This window comes from Salmo salar, chromosome ssa16 (assembly GCF_905237065.1).
Source record: "Salmo salar chromosome ssa16, Ssal_v3.1, whole genome shotgun sequence".
Classification (NCBI taxonomy): domain Eukaryota; kingdom Metazoa; phylum Chordata; class Actinopteri; order Salmoniformes; family Salmonidae; genus Salmo; species Salmo salar.
Window position 1 is genome coordinate 23,510,566 of NC_059457.1, and position 24,619 is coordinate 23,535,184.

The 24,619-nt window shown below is 43.6% G+C and overlaps 1 protein-coding gene across 1 annotated transcript in view; it reads right to left on the bottom strand.

Annotated features, from left to right (window-relative positions):
* The window catches only part of LOC106573509 (SH3 and multiple ankyrin repeat domains protein 3), a 238,792-nt gene that overhangs the window by 153,193 nt on the left and 60,980 nt on the right, over positions 1-24,619 (bottom strand). Inside the window, 2 exon segments of the mRNA XM_045697184.1 lie at positions 15,728-15,799; positions 24,036-24,239. Coding sequence (XP_045553140.1) covers positions 15,728-15,799; positions 24,036-24,239 — 276 coding nt within the window.

Below are 24,619 nucleotides of genomic sequence, written 5' to 3' on the forward strand. Positions count from 1 at the left end.
GTTAAAGACAGGGAAGTTTTTCAGGATAAAAAAAAAACGTAATGGAGCTAAGCAGAGGTAAAATCCTAGAGGAAAACCTGGTTCAGTCTGCTTTCCACCAGACACTGAGAGATTAATTTACCTTTTAGCAAGACAATAGCCTAAAACACAATGCCAAATCTACACTGGAGTTGCTTACCAAGAACACAGTGAATGTTCCTGAGTGACCGAGTTACAGTCTTCATCTAAATCTACTTGAAAATCTATGGCAAGACCTGAAAACAGTTGTCTAGCAATGATCAACAACCAATTTGACAGAGCTTAACGAATTTTGAAAATAATAATGGGTAAATGTTGCACAATCCAGGTGTAGAAAGCTTTTAGAGACTTACACAGAACGACTCAGCTGTAATCACTGCCAAAGGTGCTTCTACAAAGTATTGACTAAGGGGTGTGAATAATTATGTAAATAGGATATTTCTATAATTTATTTTCAATAAATGTGCAAAAATGTCTAAAAACACATTTTCACTTTGTCACTATAGGTTATTGTGTGTAGATGGGCGATACAAATCCATTTTGAATTCAGGCTGTGACACAACAAAATGTACATTAAGTCGAGGTATATGAATACCTTCTGAAGGCACTGTATGTATGCACTGCACTCTCATGTGTGTGTTTGTGTAGGGGCCTGGCCAGCATGCTCCAGTAGGACTCCCTGTATAACCAGTCAGTCAGTAGCACACTAACTATTGTCTCATATAATCAGTCAGTCAGTAGCACACTAACCCATGTCTCATACAGTATAACCTGTCAGTCAGAAGAATAGAAGCCCAGCTGATTTCCACATTAGCATAAGATGGTGTTCACACTGGCTTCTCCTTGTCCTACTAGAAGAAAGAGTATCATTCTACTGCCCTGTCCATCACCCGGAGAAACCCCTACACACACACACACACACACACACACACACACACACACACACACACACACACAAGCAGTGTTGGGATTAGTTATCTGAAACATTTAGTCGTTACACTTAACAAAAGTAATGCTTTACTTTTCAACAGTACTATTTTCCACCACCGCTGACTGCAAGGCTCTAAAGAGGGTGGTATGCTCAGCAGAACGCACCATCAAGTGCACTCTGCCTGTCCTCCAGGACACCTACAACACCAGGTGTCGCAGGAAGGCCATGAAAGTCATCAGGGACTTCAGCCACCTGAGCCATGGCCTGTTCTCCCCGCTTTCATCACTCAGACGCAGGCAATATAGGACCATCATGGCAAAAACCTGACAGGCCAATTGCTCCTGCCCCCAGACCATCAGGCTGCTGAATAGCCACCACCAATCAACCCTCTGTTCCCCCTGTCACCCTCCTGCCCCCCAGACTTCTACCTCTCCCTCCCCATGATCCCCCTATGGACCCTGTGCATGTGACTAATAAACTCTGATTTGATTTGATTTGATCATCTGTGGCCTTGCTTTCCTGTGCTAGTCTAGAAGTGCTGCACTATCATATGGGCTGCTTAATTAGCCATATACAGTGCATTCGGAAAGTATTCAAACCCCTTGACTTTTTCCACATTTTGTTATGTTACAGCCTTATTCTAAAATTATTTAAATACATTGTTTTACTCATCAATCTACACACAATACCCCATAATGACAATGACAAAAACAGGTTTTTATAAATTTTAGCAAATGTATATAAATAAGAATACAGAAATACCTTATTTACATAAGTATTTAGACCCTTTGCTATGAGACTTGAAATTGAGCTCAGGTGCATCCTGTTTGCATTTAACATCCTTGAAAAGTTTCTAGTTGACAGTGCACGTCAGAACAAAAACCAAGCCATGAGGTCGAAGGAATTGTCCATAGAGACAGGATTGTGTTAAGGCACAGATCTGGGGAAGGGTACCAAAACATTTCTGCAGAATTGAAGGTTCCCACGAACACTGTGTAACCACCAAGACTCTTCCTAGAGCTGGTCGCCTGGCCAAACTGAGCAATCAGAGGAAAAGGGCCTTGGTCAAGGAGGTGACCAAGAACCCGATGGTTACTCTGACAGAGCTCCAGAGTTCCTCTGTGGAGATGGGAGAACCTTCCAGAAGGACAACCATCGCTGTAGCACTCCACCAATCAGGCCTTTATGGTAGAGTGGCCAGACGGAAGACACTCCTCAATAAAAGGCACATGACCGTCCGCTTGTATTTTGCCAAAACGCACCCAAAGGACTCTCAGACCATGAGAAACAAGTTTCGCTGGTCTGATGTAGGCTAATGTCTGACCTCAGTGTGTTTGTTTCACTCCCAGTGTTAAACGTGTGTATGTGTGCACTTGTATTTGTGTGTGTGTGTTAGGCGTGGGGTGTAGCTTACACCACTTAACTCTCTTTCTCCCCAGCAGAGCCAGTCAATACATATAATAACTCCCCTAGCAGGCCACTGAGAAAAGGGGATTAGTTTGACTTAGACCATTGAGTTGAGAGCATGAAACCACCCGCCCCCCTCTCAGGGTTTTTTAGTGGTGGAGATCTGCTGGCTAAAGACAAGAGCAGACCAAACAATACTCAAATGACCACTTTTTGGATTATCTGTAGAATTATACAGTTAACTGACAAAATAAAGGAAACACCAACATAAAGTGTCTTAATAGGCGATTGGGCCACCACGAGCCAGAACAGCTTCAATGCACCTTGGCATAGATTCTACAAGTGTCTGGAACGCTATTGGAGAGAGATGACACCATTCTTCCACTAGAAATTCCTTAGTGGGGTTTTGTTGATGGTGGTTGAAAACGCTGTCTCTGGCACCACTCCAGAATATCCTATAAGTGTTCAATTTGGTTGAGATCTGGTGACTGTGACGGCCATGGCAAAAGGTTTACATAATTTTCATGCTCATCAAAGAATTCACTGACCACTCGTGCCCTGTGGATGGGGCATTGTCATCCTATTGGGGCATAGCCATGACCCTAAGCATGCTTTGCTTAATTAACTCAGGAACCACACTTGCTTTCAATATACTTTGTATCCCTCATTTATTCAAGTGTTTCCATTATTTTGTCAGTTACCTGTATCTAGGTGCAACTTCAGAAAATATCATATTCCATCTGAATATAGTAACAGTACAACAGTACAAACACATGTATATCTTATGTAACCCAGATACACAGACACTCTTCATGCTCCTTCTGATTCAACCTGTACACATTCACACCTCTTGTGGTTGTCAATCACTGAGACAGTGTTGCGTGACTCCTTGTGTGACCCTACAGGTCTATCTATCTCTCGCTGTGTGTGTGTTTATGTGGTTATTAGTTTATTGGATCGCCATTAGCTTTTGCAGCAGAAGAAGCTACTTCGTGGGCTCCACAAAAAAACACAAAACATGACAAGTAACAAAGCACAGATAGATAAACAGATAGATACACTGATAGATACACTGATAGGTAAGGACAGTCACACAACATTTTAAATACAATAATATACAACCCAAAAATAATACAAGCAATCCAACAAAAAAATGATGTCTTGCTGTTCCATGAGTTGTTGTTTAATCTGTTTTTAAAAGTAATTTGTTGTTTGCTTGAATAATTGGGGTTGTCCTAGGTTGTGTATACCTGGTGGCTTATCATTACTGATGGATAACTTAAATTTTTCCACCTCTCCCACACCTCTCCCACACTAATTCAAAACAGCAATCCTTCTCTTTCATGATTAGATATTTTATTTGTAAAACATATGATGGTTCTCTGTTCAATGACATTTTACTTCAGAGTTTTTCCACTTTACTAGTAAAATACTCCCAAGTGCATCGCAGTGCTAGATGCGTAACTACAGATACTGGTTTGATCCCAGGCTGTATCACAACTGGCCGTGATCGGGAGTCCCATAGGGCGGCGCACAATTGGCCCAGAGTCGTCCAGGTTAGGGGAGGGTTTGGCCGGGGTAGGCCGTCATTGTAAATAATAAATTGTTCTTAACTGACTTACCTAGTTAATAAATAAAGGTACATTTTTGTTTTGAAATAGTCATTGGAATGATTGGCAATATCGAAAGGTGTTGTTAAAAATAACCCATCACCTTCAATGAATGATGGAGAATTTTTGGCCACGATATCATTTAAGGTACTCTAAAGTCTTTTTCCAGTGTGTTTTATGTCATTTATCTTTGTTTGATAATATAATGTCTTCTTTTTGGTTAAGTTAATCAAAAAATTACAAATTGTACCATTAAGTCAATCAATCAGCAGAGCAGCCTGATTTGCTTTAAAGTATCAAGTTTAAATGTCACATGCACATGCACAAGTACAATGATATGCTTTTCTTGCAAGCTCCGAAACAACAACGCAGTAATCAATATCTATGTAGCACAAAAAATAACATCATGTAGAACAAAAACATACAAGAAATAAAAAGAAGAAATAAGAACACGAGAAAGTAAGAAGATATATACAGGGCCAGTTCCAATACCATATTTATAATGTGCAGGGATACTGGAGTGATATAGGTAGATATGTACAGGAATAAGGTGACTAGGCAGCAGGATATATGATAAACAGAGTAGCAGCAGCGTAAGTGATGATTGTATGTGAGTGTGTATGCGTGGAGTCAGTATAAATGTATGTGCATGTTATGTGTGTAGGGTCAACTCAGATAGTAGATGTAGCCATTCTGTTAGCTGTTTAGCAGTTTTATGGCTTGGGGATAGAAGCTGTCCAGGAGCCTGTTGATGTCAAACTTGATGCACCGGTACTGCTTACTGTGCGGAAGCAGAGAGAACAGTCTATGGCTTGGGTGGCTGGAGTCTTTAACATTTTTCCGAGACATCCTGGATTGATTTTATTTTATTTTATTTGGATTTCTTTTAGTTCTCATTTGGACTAATCTTCCAAGAGTCCTTAAACATTAAAATATAATGTATAATATGAACACATTTTTCACATATAACACACAGTTACAAACAGATATAATACACTAACATACTGACCCGATAAATACTCAGTCTAAAAGGTCTATTGATTCTTCATCTACCATAGTACAGCACAACTTTCCTATGTATTATATTTAAATTGTTTTAAAGTATTGTTATATATTGAAAGGTTTCTGGTTTGCTCAGTTAAATTAGTCAATTTCTTTATTGCTCTAAATCGAAATGTTCTTTTGCCTATTTCTCTTTTCTGTCTGGATAACACATAGATGGTGGACAATCTATTCCTAGTATTTACGGAATGTCTGTCTCTTACCAACTGAATACCGTTGTGAATAGAGTTTGGCCATTTTACATGGTGTATATTATGAAATAAAATAAGCATGTTTTTTTCAATTACCTTGTTGATTGATGACCAACCAACAGCATTGTGCATGACTACAACAGAAGAACCACATCTCCACCTTAAAACAATCCCTGCTTCTGTGCAATCTGCAGCCTCTTAATTTCACTTGCTGATGCATTTCCCCAGACGACAGAACAGTAGTTCACCTGACTCTCAATTAATGCTTGTGTTATTTGCTTAAGAATTTTTCCTGGTAAATATTTAGCTATCCTTCTGATCATGCATGGTGTTTTAATATTTTTTTTACATAGATGAGTTATTTGAGACGACCATGATAAGCAGTTGTCTAGCTGCACTCCTAGTAGTTTGGTTTCTGCCACTTCCTCAATTTGTACTCCCCCATACTTAATTGTATCCCATGCTGTGTTGGCCTTTTAATAGTGGAACAGACCAACATAACTTTGGTTTTCTTGGTGTTTAAAATAAGTTTGTTCCGGCAAACCCACTCCCTGATATTCTCCAAATCTCCGTGTAAAACTTGCTGTACTTGTTGAACCGATTGTCTTGCTGTATAAATTGTAGTATCATCTGCAAATATAGTAGCTTGAGTTTCAGATAAGGCATAAGGAAGATCGTTGGTATATATTACATAAAGAAGTGGCCCAAGGCAGCTGCCCTGCGGTATTCCACAGTTTTCACAGAAGAAAATGAACCATTGATATAGGTGGACTGTTTCCTGTCAGTTAGATATGACTGTACCCAATTCAATGCTACCTCCTTATTAAAACCATAATGCATTAATTTTGTCGAAATTATTTCATGATCCACCAAATCAAATGCTGCACTAAAATCTAAAAATAGTACACCCACAAACCTGCCATTATCCATAGTATTGAGCCACTTGTCAGTCATGTCAACCAATGCAGTGGTACTGGAATGGCTTTTGCGATAAGAACGCTGATTGGCTGTAATCAGATCATTATTTTCCATGTACTCCCATATTTGTCTACTCACAATACCCTCCAATATTTTACTGAGTGAAGGGAGTAGACTAATTGGTCGACTATTGGCAGGAGTAATGGGTTCTTTACTGTCTTTTGGAATAGGACGCAGTTTAGCATGCTTCCATACATATGCAAACATCCCCTTTTCCAGTGACCAATTAAATATGTATTTCAGTGGAGCTGCAATCATAAGATCATAACCTGTAGATTTACCATCGGGTAATGACTTCAATAGGTTTAAAACTCCTCTACTGACACCATTTGTAGACTAAAAGAGCACGTCTTGTTGCTCATAATATGATACTCAATCCATTGGACAATAGCTTGTTTGGAAGAATGTCTGTTCACATAATTGCTCAATAAATTAACATTCTTTGTAAAAAAATCTGCAAAATTATTGGCAATATCAGCTGGTTTTGTTATTGTTCTCCCGCCAACCTCCACACTAGATGGGCATGATGAGATAGATGTACTAAGTAAGCCCTTAACTGTATTCCATACCTTTTTAGAATCATTTTTACCTTCAATAAAGCATTGTTGTAAAATAATGTTTTTTTCTCACAATTCAATTTAACTGCATGTCTATGTAATGTTCTATAATTCTGTTCATCAATTTCTAGTTCAGATTTGGCTGCTAAGACTTTTGACATATTTCTTTGAGAAAAAGCCTCATCATCAATCCATGGAGATGGATGAGCACCAACTGTACTCTTTCTTACTGGGGCATGATGGTCTATTAACTCAGTGTGCAAATCAATAAAACATTCTGTAGCGTGATTTAAATCATCCTCTAGATAAATCAGCTCCCAGGGTACAGCAGCCAAATCATTTTGAAATAGCTCATAATTAAATGTTAAAAAGTTTCTCTTGACCACAATCCTTGGGGGTTTCTTTGTAACCTTGGTGTTCATCGTTATGGTCACAATGTTATGGTCTGTCCAGCCCACTGGCATTGATCTAGCTTCTAAGCATTGCAATGGTATATTACAGAAGATCAGATCAATGCATGTGTCTGAACGATGACCCAACTGTCAAGCCCTGACCATAGAGATCCTTATTATTCTCTATGTTTGGTTAGGTCAGGGTGTGACTCATGTGGGGAAGTCTATGTTTTCTGTTTCTTTGTTTTTGGGCGAGTATGGTTCCCAATCAGAGGCAGCTGTCTATCATTGTCTCTGATTGGGAATCATACTTAGGCAGCCTGTTTTCCACCTGTGTTTGTGGGAGGTTGTTTTCTGTTTAGCATCTGAGCCTGACAAAACTGTGCGCTTTCGTTTTTTGCTTTTGGTTATTCTTGTTTGAGTGTTTCTTGAAATAAAGTATCATGAACACTTACCACGCTGCGCCTTGGTCCACTTCTCCTTCTAACGACGAGCGTTACAGAACGTCCCACCAAAAACGGACCAAGCAGCATGGCCAGGATAGTTGGACATGGGAGGAGATCATGAGCAGAGCAGGACCTTGGACGCGGATTGGGGAATATCGCCATTCAAGGGAGCAGATGGAGGCAGCAAGAGATGAACGGCAACGATATGAGGAATTAGCACAACAACGGAAGCCCGAGAGGCAGCTCCAACATTGTTTTGGGGGGGAGCACACGGGGAGGTTGGCAGAGTCAGGGTTTAGACCTGAGCCAACTCCCCATGCTTACCGTGGGGAGCATGTGACCAGTCAGGCACCGTGTTATGCGGTGATGCGCACCCTATCTCCAGTGCGCATTCACAGCCCGGGGCGCTCGTTGCCGGCTCCCCGCATTTGCAGGGCTAAAGTGAGCATTCAGCCAGGACGGGTTGTGCCGGCTCAGAGCTCCTGGTCTCCAGTACGCCTCCTCGGTCCAGGATATGCTGCGCCAGCTCTATGCACTGTGTCGCCAATGCTCCTTCACAGCCCAGTTCATCCTGTGCCAGCGCCCCGCACTTGCCGGGCTAAAGTGAGCATCCAGCCAGGACGGGTTGTGCCAGCCCTACACTCCAGACCTCCAGTGCACCTCCACAGCCCAGTATATCCTGTGCCAGCTCCGCGCACCTGGTCTCCAGTGCGTCTCTCCAGCCTGGTAAGCCCTGTGCCTGCTCCACGCGCCCGGCCTCCAGTGCGTCTCCCCAGTCCGGTGAGACCGGTTCCGGCTCCACGTACCAGGCCTCCTGTGTGTCTCCCCAGCCTGGTAAGCCCTGTGGCAGCTCCACGCACCAGGCTGCCAGTACGTCTCCTCAGTCCGGTGAGACCTGTTACGGCTCCATGTACGAAGCCTCCAGTGATGATCCATGGTGCGGAGCCTGTAGTAACGATCCATGGCACGGAGCCTGCAGCGACGGTCCCCTGTCCGGAGCCTGCAGCGACGGTCCCCTGTCTGGAGCCTGCAGCGACGGTCCCCAGTCCGGAGCCTCCAGCGACGGCCCCCAGTCCGGAGTCTCCAGCGACGGTCGGCAGTTCAGAGCCTCCGGTACGGTTCCTCCGGCAACGATCCAGGGTCCGGAGCCTCCGGCGACGATCCACTGTCCGGTTCCACGAAAGTGGGGGGAGCCCCAAGCGGAGGGGGATCTGCATCCCGCACCGGAGCCTTCACCAAGAGGAGATGCCCACCCGGACCCTCCCCTATAGGTTCAGGTTTGCGGCCGGAGTCCGCGCCTTTGGGGGGGGTACTGTCACGCCCTGACCATAGAGATCCTTATTATTCTCTATGTTTGGTTAGGTCAGGGTGTGACTCGGGTGGGGAAGTCTATGTTTTCTGTTTCTTTGTTTTTGGGCTGAGTGTGGTTCCCAATCAGAGGCAGCTGTCTATCGTTGTCTCTGATTGGGAATCATACTTAGGCAGCCTGTTTTCCACCTGTGTTTGTGGGAGGTTGTTTTCTGTTTAGCATCTGAGCCTGACAGAACTGTGTGCTTTCGTATTTTGCTTTTGGTTATTCTTGTTTGAGTGTTTCTTGAAATAAAGTATCATAAACACTTACAACGCTGCGACTTGGTCCACTTCTCCTTCTAAACTCGAGTGTTACACCAACTTAGTTCATGATCTAGTAGTATCATCAACCATTTGTTTCAAACCACAGTTCTCGGCATATCTCATCAATTTAGTTCTATTCGAATTATGATCCTTCCAATTTATATTAAAATCACCCAAGATAAATACATCTCTGTTGCTATCTGTGGCCTGGTCAAACCCAGTGCATAAGTTATCCAGATAGGACACCTTAGAGATAGGAGGTCTATGCACACATCCTACCAATATGTGCCTCTATTTGACATACATTAAGGTCATCCCTCCTCTTAAAAAGGTTTAAGTCGCTCTGGATAAGAGCGTCTGCTAAATGACTTAAATGTAAAATGTAATGATTCTGAATGTACAGTGCTACACCCCCACCATTCCTATTCCTGTCCCTTCTAAGGAGACTATATCCATGAATGTTAATTTGCCCATCATTTACAGATGCATCTAAATGCATTTCGGTCAAAGCCAAAATATGAGTATTATTTATGTTGACCAAGTTAAAAACCTCATGTATTTTGTTAGGAAGGCTAAATACAGTTACCTGCGCTATATGCAACCCTTTCCTTGTCAAGTGGAGATCAATAAAGCATGTATTCGTTATAGATTACGTTGTCATGAAAGACTACATGTCACGTCCTGACCAGTATAAGGGTTATTTGTTATTGTAGTTTGGTCAGGAAGTGGCAGAGGGTATTTGTTTTATGTGGTTCGGGGTGGTGGTTTATTTAGTAGGGCGTTTGATTTATTATTTCCGGGTTTTGGTTTATGTTCTATGTTTTGTACTTCTATGTTCTTTCGGGGTTGGTGTATTTCTATGTGTAGGTTAATGGAGGGTTGGACTCTCAATTGGAGGCAGGTGCTTTCTCGTTGCCTCTGATTGAGAGTCCTATATATGGGTAATTGTTTGGTGTAGTGTGGTGGGAGATTGTTTCTTGTTTTGCGTGTGTGAGCATGACAAGACTGTTTTGTTGATCGGTCGGTCTTCATTGTGTTATTTTGGTGTTTTCTTGGTTTAAAATAAACATCAAGATGAGCATCCACATTCCTGCTGCGTTTTGGTCCTCCATTCCAGACGACAACCATTCCAGAATCTCCCACCACAAAAGGACCAAGCAGCGGAGTAAGGAGCAAGGGGAATTCAATATGGACTGGCGGGAGAAATGGACGTGGGAGCAGATTCTGTCCGGAGAGGGCCCATGGAGGAAGTCTAGTGAGGACCGGGAACGCTACCGGGGAACACGACTGGCGTTTAAGCCTGAGAGGCAGCCCCAATAATTTTTTTTGGGGGGGGCACACGGGTAGTTTGGCTGGGTGAGGAGAGGGCCCCAGTCCAAATCCCTGTACCTTTTCTGGGCAACCAGTGAATGGACAGGTCCCGTGCTTCGGGGTAATGGGTACTGTGGCGAGGCCAAGTATTTTTAGGCCGGTACGCGCAATACCAGCGCCCCGCATTTGCCAGGGGGAAGTGGGCATCCAGCCAGTAAGAGCGACGCCAGTTCTTCGCTCGAGACCGCCAGTACGCCTCTACGGTCCAGTGCGTCAACCCAGTCTGACTCGGCCTGTTCCCGCACTAGCCCTGAGGTGCGTGTTCCCAGGCTGATACCTCCAGTACCAGCACCACGCATCAGGCTTCCAGTGCGTCAGCCCAGTCTGACTCGGCCTGTTCCCGCTCCCCGCACTAGACCTGAGGTGTGTGTTCCCAGGCTGATACCTCCAGTACCAGCACCACGCATCAGGCTTCCAGTGCGTCAACCCAGTCCGACTCGGCCTGTTCCCGCTCCCCGCACTAGCCCTGAGGTGCGTGTCCCCAGACTGGCACATCCAGTACCAGTACCACGCATCAGGCTTCCAGTGCGTCAGCCCAGCCTCGAGAGTATCCGGCAACGGTGTGCAGTCCAGAGTATCCGGCAACGGTGTGCAGTCCAGAGTATCCGGCAACGGTGTGCAGTCCAGAGTATCCGGCAACGGTGTGCAGTCCAGAGTATCCGGCAACGGTGTGCAGTCCAGAGTATCCGGCAACGGTGTGCAGTCCAGAGTATCCGGCAACGGTGTGCAGTCCAGAACCGAGGGAGTCCGCCTGCGACCCGGAACCGAGGGTCTGCCTGTGACCCGGAACCGTGTGAGTCTGCCTGTGACCCGGAACCAAGTCAGTTGACGATCCAGAACTAAAAATGATTAACTATGTATTTAATGAGTCTGCCTTCAGTGTGGAAAGGAAGAGGTCTGCCTACGATCCGGAACAAGGGGAGTCTGCCTACGGCCCGAAACTAATCAAGTCTGTCTGCATTCTGGAGGACAGTAGGCCGGAGCCAGAACAACCTCCTGTATAGGTGGGTTCGGGAGGGGGGGGTGTAGCACAAGTGCCGTCGGTGACGGCAGCCACCCTCCCTTCCCTCCCTTTAGTTTAGGGGGATTTTTTTTTTTTTGGGGGGGGGGTTGTTATTTGAGGTGCATCCGGGGTCTGCACCTTTAAGGGGGGGGGGTACTGTCACGTCCTGACCAGTATAAGGGTTATTTGTTATTGTAGTTTGGTCAGGACGTGACAGAGGTTATTTGTTTTATGTGGTTCGGGGTGGTGGTTTATTTAGTAGGGCGTTTGATTTATTATTTCTGGGTTTTGATTTATGTTCTATGTTTTGTACTTCTATGTTCTTTCGGGGTTGGTGTATTTCTATGTGTCGGTTAATGGGGGGTTGGACTCTCAATTGGAGGCAGGTGCTTTCTCGTTGCCTCTGATTGAGAGTCCTATATATGGGTAATTGTTTGGTGTAGTGTGGTGGGAGATTGTTTCTTGTTTTGCGTGTGTGAGCCTGACAAGATTGTTTTGTTGATCGTTCGTTCTTCATTTTGTTATTTTTGGTGTTTTCTTGGTTTAAAATAAATATCAAGATGAGCATCCACATTCCTGCTGTGTTTTGGTCCTCCATTCCAGACGACAACCGTTACACTACAACACACAAACTCAGATTTGAACATTCAATTAAAATAGCCAGGGAGTTACTCTAGAGTCCCGATACAATTGCCCGTTGATGTAAAGTTTATCCATCACCATGGAGACTCGTTGATTCAGGCAACGCTTTTCCTTCATGATGGGATAAAAAAAAATATCCTACTTTCATTGATCTCGGTGGGGAAGTGATAATTTATTCCAAAATCAGTTTTTCTGAATTCTCTGCTCCTGCTCTTCGTCATTTCTTTTTGCTTAAATTTGTCAAAACATGCAACAATAGCCGTGGCCAATTTCCAGAGGCCTATGGACTCTGGAGAAAGTGACATTACGCACAACATCAGTGGGCAATTTCAGTTGAGTTGACATAAAGTCTCGGACAGTGTCCTCACAGATTCTGCTGTTGTCATTCTCCGGCATCCCTGAAAATATTAGATTGTCCTGCGTTGATCGACACTACATCAAGCAAGGCTTTAAGTTGTTTGTTCTCCCTTTGCACCACCGCCACCTTGCTATGAATAGTCTACAGTACCTTTCAGCTCCGTGTTCTCTTTCCTTAGATCATCAATCTGACATTGGCTGAATTCTAGACTGGAACATAATGCATTGATGTCCTCTCGTAATATATCCAAGATATCAAGTTTAGCAAGCCTTTCATTGATGGATTTTAACAAGTCAACATCCATATCAGTAAACCTCTCACCATGCGCGCCCTCTTGCTTGAGGATGGTTTGGTTCCATCGTTGATACCGCTTGGCCAACTTGGCTTTGTTTTGTTGATTGGGTTTGTTGTCCTTAAAAGTGCTTGAATCCTCGGAAACCAGCGACATGTTTCTGTGAGTTCGTAAGTATCTCTCGTCAATGTATCGTTCAAGCTCTTCAATGGATTCTGAATCATCCAGCGTGTTTGCAGGCAGAGTAAAACAAAAAGAACAAAACAACGTTAACTTAGCCAGTGTTGCCAACTACTTTTCAGGGTAAGTTTCTAGAGGCAGGTTGATTTGGTGCTAAAAGTTGCTAAATGACATTGTGATGTTTAGACCATCGTGAGACAGGTTAGTTTTACCCTACTGATGTGTTGCAATAGTAATCTCTACGTAATGACGGTCTAAACTGCGTCATTACGTAGAATACAGTTACTCAAATTCACTGGCCATCTCTGCAAAAAATATGATTTGACATTTGTTCAGGTACGGACTCCCACTCTTTTCTGTACTTCTGGCTGTACAATTTTGATTGAGACATGTTGATTGATATTCTAAGTTCTGTTCAAGATCAAACATTCTTGACCAACTATATTCATTGGGTTTGGCTCGTCGAACCCGTGCTGCTGCAGTCAGCCAACAACGATTTGAAATTTACTGAAATTGCTGCTGGCCTGCTGCTGCCTGTGCACGAGCTGAGCGCCTGCTGCTGACGTCACACAATGCACTTTTGCAGCCAGGCACGTGTGTTGTGTCATTTAGAGGGAAAATGCGTGCATTTTAGTCACTTTTCAAAAGTTGCTAAAAGTTCCAAATACATTTTTAAAAGTAGCAACATTTGTTGCTAGGTGCTGTTTGAAAAACAAATTGCCAGGGTAGTCTGAAAAGTTGTTAAATCTAGCAACAAAATTGGTAAGTTGGCATCACTGAACTTAGCTAGCATCTAGTCAGTGTATGCAAAACAAAATCATGACAGGGAAATTGTTTCCAGTGATGTACTGGGCTGTATGCACCTGATAGTGATGGGCATTCCGGCTCAGCTTACCAAGAAGAGTCGGCTCTTTTGGCTCCCAAATGGCTGTTTTATATTTTTTCAAGACAAATAGTTTGCGATAGTTTGACTATGATTGGTGTTAAAACAATTCTAATTAAATTATTAAATGAAATCATACTCTGTCACGATTGGGTGGAGAGACGGACCAAGGCGCAGCGTGTTCTGAGTTCAACATAATTTATTACTGAAACTTACCAACAACAAAAAGAAACAAACAACGAACCGTGACGACAGAGGTGCTACATGCACTCACTCAAAACAAGATCCCACAAAAACCAGTGGGGAAATGGCTGCCTAAATATGATCCCCAATCAGAGACAATGATAAACAGCTGCCTCTGATTGGGAACCATACCAGGCCAATATAGGCATAAAACAACCTAGATAACCCACCCTAGTCACACCCTGACCTAACCAACATAGAAAATAAAAGGCTCTCTATGGTCAGGGCGTGACTCTCTACCATAACCACAATGTTTTTAAAAATGCATTGGTTTGTTATGAAAAATGACATTAAACATTTTCATTTAAAGTATAACTTTTTTAAGTATATAAAAAAAGTGTATATAAATCTAACCATTCAAAACGAATACAATCTGAACAGCATAATAGAATATTGCACCATATAAAATAAAAATATATAACAATTTGCAAAACTGCAGCATCTCACAAATTGAAATAAACGTAAAAAAGAAAGATACTGTTACACATGTGCCTATTGCGGACAGTCAGCACTGATGGAGGGATTGTGAGTTCCTGGTGTAAATCGGGGAGTTGTTGTTGCCATCCTGTACCTGTCCCGACAGTGTGATATTCGGATGTACCGATCCTGTGCATTGTTGTTACACGTGGTCTGCCACTGCGAAGACGATCAGCTGTCCGTCCTCACTCCCTGTAGCGTTGTCTTAAGCGTCCCACAGTACGGACATTACAATTTATTGCCCTATCCACATCTGCAGTGTTCATGCCTCCTTGCAGCATGTCTAAGGCACAATCACGCAGATGAGCAGGGACCCTGGGCATCTTTCTTTTGGTGTTTTTCAGAGTCAGGAGAAAGGCCTCTTTAGTGTCCTAAGTTTTCATAACTGTGACCTTAATTGCCTACCGTCTGAAAGCTGTTAGTGTCTTAGCAACTGTTCCACAGGTGCATGTTCATTAATTGTTTATGGTTTATTGAAAAAGCAAGGGAAACAGTGTTTAAACCCTTTACAATGAAGATCTGTGAAGTTATTAGGATTTTTATGAATTATCTTTGGAAGACAGGGTCCTGAAAAAGGGACATCTCTTTTTTTGCTGAGTTTATATATATATATATATATATATTTTTTTTTTTTAATTATATATATATATTTTTTCGTGTGAAGACCAATTTTCGGGATGTCTCATGGTCTGACAAACACCACTCTAGCTCGTCCATCTTTCACTGCAGATGTGGAAGTGTCAGAACTGAGAAGCGCATGTGGTAGATTGAGACGCATCCAAAGCAAAATAATTGATATCTCTAGCTTAAACTGACGGATTTTAATGGGGATTTTTTTATTATGTTACTTAGATTGAAGCACCAGTTTGTCAATCGACTCTAAGGGGTTTAACCTCTCTCCTCCCCTTCATATACACTGATTGAAGTGGATTTAACAGGTAACATCAATAAGGGATATTAGCTTTCACCTGGATTCATCTGGTCAGTCTATGTCATGGAAAGAGCAGGTGTTCTCGGTGTGGAACACAGGTGTGTAGTCTTATCTTGCTTGTGTGTGTATGTGTGTTCTTACCTTGGTGTGTAGTTTGGAGAGCTGCTTGTCATCCAGGTGCGTCTGTGTGTAGACACGTCTCTTATATCGGAACTGGGAGAGGAACACACAGAGACCATACAGGTTTACTGGAATAAACCTATTAGTTAGTTAATTAGTTAGTTAGTTAGTCTGCTAGTTCATTAGTAAGAAAATAGAACATATCTAGAGAAAAGTAAGTTAAAAAAAGTAAGTTATCTTCTGCCTTCCATTCTCAACTTGTCAACAGCCCGGACGTTTATTAGTTTGGTTACAAACCACAGATTTGATAAACAGGTCTCATTGAACACTGTCAGACTGTAGTTAAAAACTGTAAACCTTGGGGTTGAGAGGTGGTTGTGTGTGTGTGTGTGTGTGTGTGTGTGTGTGTGTGTGTGTGTGTGTGTGTGTGTGTGTGTGTGTGTGTGTGTGTGTGTGTGTGTGTGTGTGTGTGTGTGTGTGTGTGTTTTTATGAGTGTGAATCTATGGGAGAGCAGAGGTTAGTGAGGCTGGAGTAACCTATCACTCATATTTATAAACTCCTTCCTTGAGGGAGGGAAGGACTGGTGACTGATCAATTTAATTTATGAGATTGCAGTAAAGACCACTCTCATACAGCCCATGCCTACTCTCATGTGAAAATGCCCTCTCCCCTCCCATAGATTACACTCCAAAGTGCACGCACAAAGACACAATTAAATGCATTCACTTTTTTACTTATTCCTATGCTTCCATCATGTGTGCTTTCTTATTAGCCAGGCCACTTGAGATCCAAGGCAGTATTCAGCACTCATTCAGGTCCCCAGGATGTCGGGAGATGCCTTCAAAGCCGGCCACTTGGGGCAGCGGTGAGTGCTATTACCATTAAGTAGGCTTACAACTTGCTAGGGTGTTGTGGTTGGGGATGGGGGATAAGTGTATGCCGCGAGTTCTGGCTCCGAGGGTTGAATGTCAATTCCAGTGTAGAAATCCATTTTAGAAATTTAGCGTTTATTTATAACACATTTCAAATTTTGTCAGAAAGTCATTTTAATTTCAAGTTAAAGTGTACTGTTAGCTAGCTAGCTAATGTTAGCTGGCTGGCTGGCTAGCTAAAGTTACGTGTATGATCTGTGTAGTAATATTATTTGTATCTCATAGCTATTTGCATTGCTAGTTATAGCCTAATGTTAGCTAGCTAATATTGAACCTGGTTGGTTAGCAAACCTGCAGATTGTGGTTCATTGTTTAGCTAGCTAGCCACATGTCTAAACAAAAGACTCCACTATGCAAGTAACCATTTCAATAGAATGTTCGTGATGTCACTACGACAACTGTCGATAGACGTAGCAAGTAAATTCGCTCTGGCTAACTACTCCGATTTCAGAGCACTCATCTGAGTGTGCCAGAGGGCAGAATAACTAACACATTTACAAACGCTCAACACCCGTTGAATATGGCTGGTGTCAGTAAACATAGGCAAAAAAGTGTAACTAAATTGTTGCCAGCAGCACAGTTGCAGTAACCAATGCTCTGGATAACATAAAAACAGCCTAACCAGCTCTGCTAGGGCGTGTAAAATGGTCAGACTGAGCTGTGCTCTCATTTGTGTCTGGAAGTAGCTAGCAAGCTAGCCAACGTAACCTAGTTAGCTTGGGTGCTTGAGTGCTGTTGTTAGGTCAGAACGCTCAGATCAACCCTACTCCACGGCCAGAGCATTCAGTGTGCGCTCTGAACGCTCAAATTTACCAACGGACAATCTGACAAGAATCTGAGTTTACGAATGCCCAGAGCACACTCTGAGCACACTCTGGCACTCCAGATTACATTTATGAACACACCTGTAGTATAAACCAGCCTTTAGTCTTGAAATCTTTGGTTGTTTAGTACATGGCCTCACATGTGAATCCATAAAGAGATTTATTTAAATTGGATTTATTTTACCTTTGTTTAACCAGGTAGGCAAGTTGAGAACAAGTTCTCATTTACAACAGCGACCTGGCCAAGATAAGGCAAAGCAGTTCGACACATACAACAACACAGAGTTACACATGGAGTAAAACAAACATACAGTTAATAATACAGTACAAAAACAAGTCTATATACAATGAGGTGAGATAAGGGAGGTAAAGGCAATAAAAAGGCGACAGTGGCGAAGTAAATACAATATAGCAATTAAAAAACACTGGAATTGTAGATTTGCAGTAGGTGAATGTGCAAAGTAGAAATACTGGGGTGCAAGGGAGCAAAATAAATAAATACAGTAGGGGATGAGGTAATTGTTTGGGCTATTTATAGATGGGCTATGTACAGGTGCAGTGATCTGTGAACTGCTCTGACAGCTGGTGCTTAAAGCTGGTGAGGGAGATAAGTGTTTCCAGTTTCAGAGATTGTTGTAGTTCGTTCCAGTCATAGGCAGCCGAGAACTGGAAGGAGAGGCGGCCAAAGGAGGAATTGGCCCTGGGGGTGACCAGTGAAATACACCTGCTGGAGCGTGTGCTACGGGTAGGTGCTGCTATGGTGACCAGCGAGCTGAGATAAGGCGGGACTTTACCTAGCAGGGTCTTGTAGATGACCTGGAACCAGTGGGTTTGGCGACGAGTATAAAGCGAGGCCCAGCCAACGAGAGCGTACAGGTAGCAGTGGTAGGTAGTATATGGGGCCTTGGTGACAAAACGGATGGCACTGTGATAGACTGCATCCAATTTGTTGAGTAGGGTGTTGGAGGCTGTTTTGTAAATGACATCACCGAAGTCGAGGATCGGTAGGATGCTCAGTTTTACAAGGGTATGTTTGGCAGCATGAGTGAAGGATGCTTTGTTGCAAAATAGGAAGCCAATTCTAGATTTAACTTTGGATTGGAGATGTTTGATGTGAGTCTGGAAGGAGAGTTTACAGTCTAACCAGACACCTAGGTCTTTGTAGTTGTCCACATATTCTAAGTCAGAACCGTCCAGAGTAGTGAACCTGGGCGGGCAGGCAGGTGTAGGCAGCGATCGGTTGAAGAGCATGCATTTAGTTTTACTAGTATTTAAGAGCAGTTGGAGGCTACAGAAGGAGAGTTGTATGGCATTGAAGCTCGTCTGGAGGGTAGTTAACACAGTGTCCAAAGAAGGGCCAGAAGTATACAAAATGGTGTTGTCTGCGTAGAGGTGGATCAGAGACTCACCAGCAGCAAGAGCGACATCATTGATGTATACAGAGAAAAGAGTTGGCCCAAGAATTGAACCCTGTGGCACCCCCATAGAGACTGCCAGAGGCCCAGACAACAGGCCCTCCGATTTGACACACTGAACTCTATTGGAAAAGTAGTTGGTGAACCAGGCGAGGCAATCATTAGAGAAACCGATGCTGTTGAGTCCGCTGATGAGGATGTGGTGATTGACAGAGTCGAAAGCCTTGGCCAGGTCAATGAATACAGCTGCACAGTATTGTTTCTTATCGATGGCGGTTAAGATATCGTTTAGGACCTTGAGCGTGGCTGAGGTGCACCCATGACCAGCTCTGAAACCAGATTGCATAGTGGAGAAGGTACGGTGGGATTCGAAATGGTCGGTAATCTGTTTGATAACTTGGCTTTCGAAGACCTTAGAAAGGCAGGGTAGTACAGATATAGGTCTGTAGCAGTTTGGGTCTAGAGTTTCACCCCTTTGAAGAGGGGGATGACCGCAGCTGCTTTCCAATCTTTGGGAATCTCAGACGACATGAGAGGTTGAACAGGCTAGTAATAGGTGTTGCAACAATTTCGGCAGATCATTTTAGAAAGAAAGGGTCCAGATTGTGTAGCCCGGCTGATTTGTAGGGGTCCAGATTTTGCAGCTCTTTCAGAACATCAGCTGACTGGATTTGGGAGAAGGAGAAATGGGGAAGGCTTGGGTGGGTTGCTGTGGGGGGTGCAGTGCTGTTGATCGCGGTAGGTGTAGGGGTAGCGGTAGCCAGGTGGAAAGCATGGAGGGCCATAGAAAAATGCTTTTTGAAATTCTCAATTATAGTGGATTTATCAATGGTGACAGAGTGTCCTATCATCAGGGCAGTGGGCAGCTGGGAGGAGGTGCTCTTATTCTCCATGGACTTTACAGTGTATATTGGTTTCTAACTTCCCTGAAAAGTTGCATATCACGGGGGCTGTTCGATGCTAATGCAGAACATCACAGGATGTTTTTGTGCTGGTCAAAGGCAGACAGGTCTGGAGAGAACCAAGGGCTATATCTGTTCCTGGTTCTACATTTCTTGAATGGGGCATGCTTATTTAAGATGGTGAGGAAGGCATTTTTAAAGAATAACCAGGCATCCTCTACTGAGGGGATGAGGTCAATATCCTTCCAGGATACCCGGGCCAGGTCGATTAGAAAGGCCTGCTCGCTGAAGTGTTTCAAGGAGCGTTTGACAGTGATGAGTGGAGGTCGTTTGACTGCTGACCCATTACGGATACAGGCAATGAGGCAGTGATCGCTGAGATCTTGATTGAAAACAGCAGAGGTGTATTTAGAGGGTAAGTTGGTTAGGATGATATCTATGAGGGTGCCTGTGTTTACGGCTTTGGCGTTGTACCTGGTAGGTTCATTGATAATTTGTGTGAGACTGAGGGCAACAAGCTTAGATTGTAGGATGGCCGTGGTGTTAAGCATGTCCCAGTTTAGGTCACCAAGCAGCACGATCTCTGAAGATAGATGGGGGGCAATCAGTTCAAATATGGTGTCCAGAGCACAGCTGGGGGCAGAGGGTGGTCTATAGCAAGCGGCAACGGTGAGAGACTTGTTTTTAGAGAGATGGATTTTTAAAAGTAGAAGTTCAAATTGTTTGGGTACAGACCTGGATAGTAGGACAGAACTCTGCAGTAGATTGCACCACCAACCCCTTTGGCCGTTCTATCTTGTCTGAAAATGTTGTAGTTAGGGATCGAGATTTCAGAGTTTTTGGTGGTCTTCCTAAACCAGGATTCAGACACGGCTAGGACATCCGGGTTGGCAGAGTGGGCTAAAGCAGTGAATAAAACAAACTTAGGGAGGAGGCTTCAAATGTTAACATGCATGAAATCAAGGCTTTTACGGTTACAGAAGTCAACAAAAGAGAGCGCCTGGGGAATAGGAGTGGAGCTAGGCACTGCAGGGCCTGGATTAACCTCTACATCGCCAGAGGAACAGAGGAGGAGTAGGATAAGGGTACGGCTAAAAGCTATGAGAATTGGTCGTCTAGGACGTCCGGAACAGAGAGTAAAAGGAGCTGGTTTCTGGGGGCAAAAAAATAGATTCAAGGTATAATGTACAGACAGAGGTATGGTAGGATGTGAATACAGTGGAGGTAAACCTAGGCATTGAGTGATGAGAGAGATATTGTTTCTAGAAATATCATTGAAACCAGGTGATGTCATCGCATATGTGTGTGGTGGAACTGAAGGGTTGGATAAGGTATAGTGAGCAGGGCTAGAGGCTCTACAGTGAAATAAGCCAATAAACACTAACCAGAACAGCAATGGACAATGGACAATGGACATATTGACATTAAGGAGAGGCATGCTTAGCCGAGTGATCATAAGGGTGAGGTAGTGAGGTTGGTTGGGGTCACGGCGATTCAGACAGCTAGCCCGGCCATGGGTAGCAAGCTAGCAGAAGACGGAGGTCTGTTTTTAGCCACCTCGTGCGTTTCCGTCGGTAGATTAGTGGGGTTCCGTGTGATAGAGGGGACCAATCCAATTGGCAAAATAGTTATAGGTGGGTGGAGCTAAGGCTTTAGAGGGTGTGAATGATGCTGAATGGGTGTAGACAAAGAAGAGCTCTCCAGTAGGTGTGTCAAAATATTCAAGGACCATTTTCTCAAAAGTGGTTTATCAACATTCAAAGGAGAATTACTTTCTCATTGTTCCACAACTGCAGTGTATGATATACAATTTTCTAGCTCTGAGTCTTTACTTTTTGTGAGGATCGACGCTGGATACAGGAAGCAAGTACAGGGAAAACATTTAATAAATTATGGACATGAAACAGGACAGAAACAGCGTCTGTACAGGGGACAAAGTAACGATATCAATGCAGACACCGGGAACAAACAGAGGAAACAGACAGATAAAGGGGAGGCATTCAAATAATGATGGAGTTCAGGTGGGTCCAATGAGACGCAGGTGTGCGTAATAAAGGGGTCGGTTGTGCATAATGATAGGCAGTCAGGCGCCCTCGAGTGCCAGAGTTTGAGAGCGGGAGCAGGCGTGACACTTTCATCCAATGTAAAAAAAACACAATTTCAAGTTTGCTACATAAGACCAAATTGAGCCGGTAAATGTACCACCGTCCAATCTACAGCAACAGCGTGATGTCATCCCTTCAGCATGGACCAACATCCCTGTAGAACATTTATGACACCATGTGTAATCCATGTCCTGAAGAATTCAGGCTGTTCTGGATGCAAAGGTGGGTCCGACCCGGTCCGACCCTAGATGGGTGTACCAAATAATCTTCCTAACCCTGGCAGTCATTCGGAATGCAGATTGCGGCTGAATAAAAGATCCAGTTGTTGGATTGTTAGACATCACTTTGCAAGCAGCATAATGTGACTTGCTGCTGGTTTAGCGGGTGACCAGTGTCCAAAATACTGCAACGGCTGATCACCAGCAAAAACACAACAACAGATGGTCACCAGAAAAAAACACAACGAAGGCTGGTCACTAGCGAAAACACAACGAAGACTGGTCACCAGCAGAAATACAAGCCTGGATTCAAGCCTATGCTGGTCTATGCTGTTTTTTCATCAGGGATGGATCTTCATGAGAGACAAATACTATAGACCATGGCCCTTGGCTTACTGTACACACACAGACACACACACAGACAAACACGCGAGCACACACCCACGATACGCACATACACACAGCATAGCCCTGGGTAGTTAGATATTTCTAAATGTGCAGGGCCTCTCACAATGAGTTCAATAAAACACCAGTCAGTTATGACTGCCTGACATACAGTACACACAGACACACAGCTACATACTATACTATACAAACGCACAGGCAACCACAAGCCAGAACAGCTTCAATGTACCTTGGCATAGATTCTACAAGTGTCTGGAACTCTTTTGGAGGGATGTGACACCATTCTTCCACGAGAAATTCCATCATTTGGTGTGTTGTTGATGGTGGTGTCTCAGGCTCTACTCCAAAATCTCCCATAAGTGTTCAATCTGGTTACTGAGACGGCCATGGCAATGAATACTCATGCCCTGTGGATGGGGGGCATTGTCATCTTATGGGGGCATAGCCATGGTAGCCAAAATAATGCTTAATTAACTCAGGAAGCACACCTGTGTGGAAGCACCTGCTTTCAATATACTTTATTATTTTGTCAGTTACCTGTATATACCACAAAACTCTCTTATTAACCAGGCACAGCGCCCCATGGAAGCTAGGAATAATATAGTGCCCATTGTAGTATGAGGAATAAAATTAGACATAAAGAAGTTGTCCTTTATCACCAGGGTGGAATTGTACAACATGATTTCATCATGCCACAGTAAAACCCTTGGGCTTTCTCCAGCTCCATCATCCCCCTGACTTCAGACCAAATCTACCTGCATCGAAGATTTACCTGCAGACATTCTGCTACCTGAACAAGATCCAACTACCTGCAACAACAGCATCTAGCCTACTGTTGCTGCATCCTTGACATCTGAAGAAAACACTCAATCTGTATTTATAGGGAGAAACATTGCACTTTGCTCACGGCAAACGCAGATATAAGAATAATATTACATTTTCAAAACCCCCAGGAATTAAACATTTGTGTTCAAACAATGTAGCCTGACTTTTAATAAATCAAATAATGGATTATATAATCAATTCGCTGGAGAAGGTTGGAGTGCACTCCAGTGAACTCGCTCTATATCTAGAATCCTGTCAGAGAGAGATCTAATGACGTTTAGTCACTGTAAAAACACCACATCTTCACATTGGCTGTGTTTTTATATAATCACCAACCATGATCGACACAGGCTACAATGAACTGTTAGAGATGACATCTGGGAGCTGAGAACACTGCTGTCAGAGTGTGACTATCTCTGCTGAGTCTCTCTCACACACATATGCACACATATCTAACTCACAGAACAGAGTAGATAATTGAATGATTGACAGGTGATATCCGGCTCCTAAGGTTTCGTCTCTCATGGGAAAAGGCATATGATAGCAATACCATGACAGCAACAGGAGTGAGAACATACACTCCAACACACACACTCAAGCACACACGCACAAACAAACATACATTCACAGACAACACATACTAATACGCACCATAAGACACACATAGAAAGAGTATGTTAATGAAAGAGGGGGCAGGCCTACCTCCAGGTATGGTACAGGTGTAGCAGAAGGTAGTGGGTATTCCTTCAGCTGCCTCTCCTCGTCCAGGAACTTACCAGCCTTTCCATTGTAAGCTGGCTGGAAGAGGCCGTAGTTCAGCACGTCCTTCAGGCTGTGGTTCAAAGTACACAGGATACGCTGCTTAGACAACCAGATAGGAGCGTCCGCATCGAACTTCATACATTTCTGGAGGGAGAGAGGAGAGAGCAGGGGAAAGTTAGGTGTGGCTTATAATACAGTATGTGTGTGTATACCCAAACAAATGAAAACACAGTTTAACACCCCACTCTGCACAGACCGCAGTGCAGAGCAAAGTAAAGGAAAGAGGAGAGAGGGAGAGAGAGCATGCACGCCTTATAATGAACTAAATAATTCACAGTTATCAAATAATATAATCATTGATCAATTATTTCCTGCCATAGAGAACAAATCACAAGGATGGTGTTAGAAACCCTTGACCAGAGAAGAGGTTGCAGCAACAGACTCATGAACTCCCACCTCAGGCCCCTATCTTGATACATTACGCTTGGTCTCAATGTTAACTGGAGGTATTGAAGTGTCTGGCT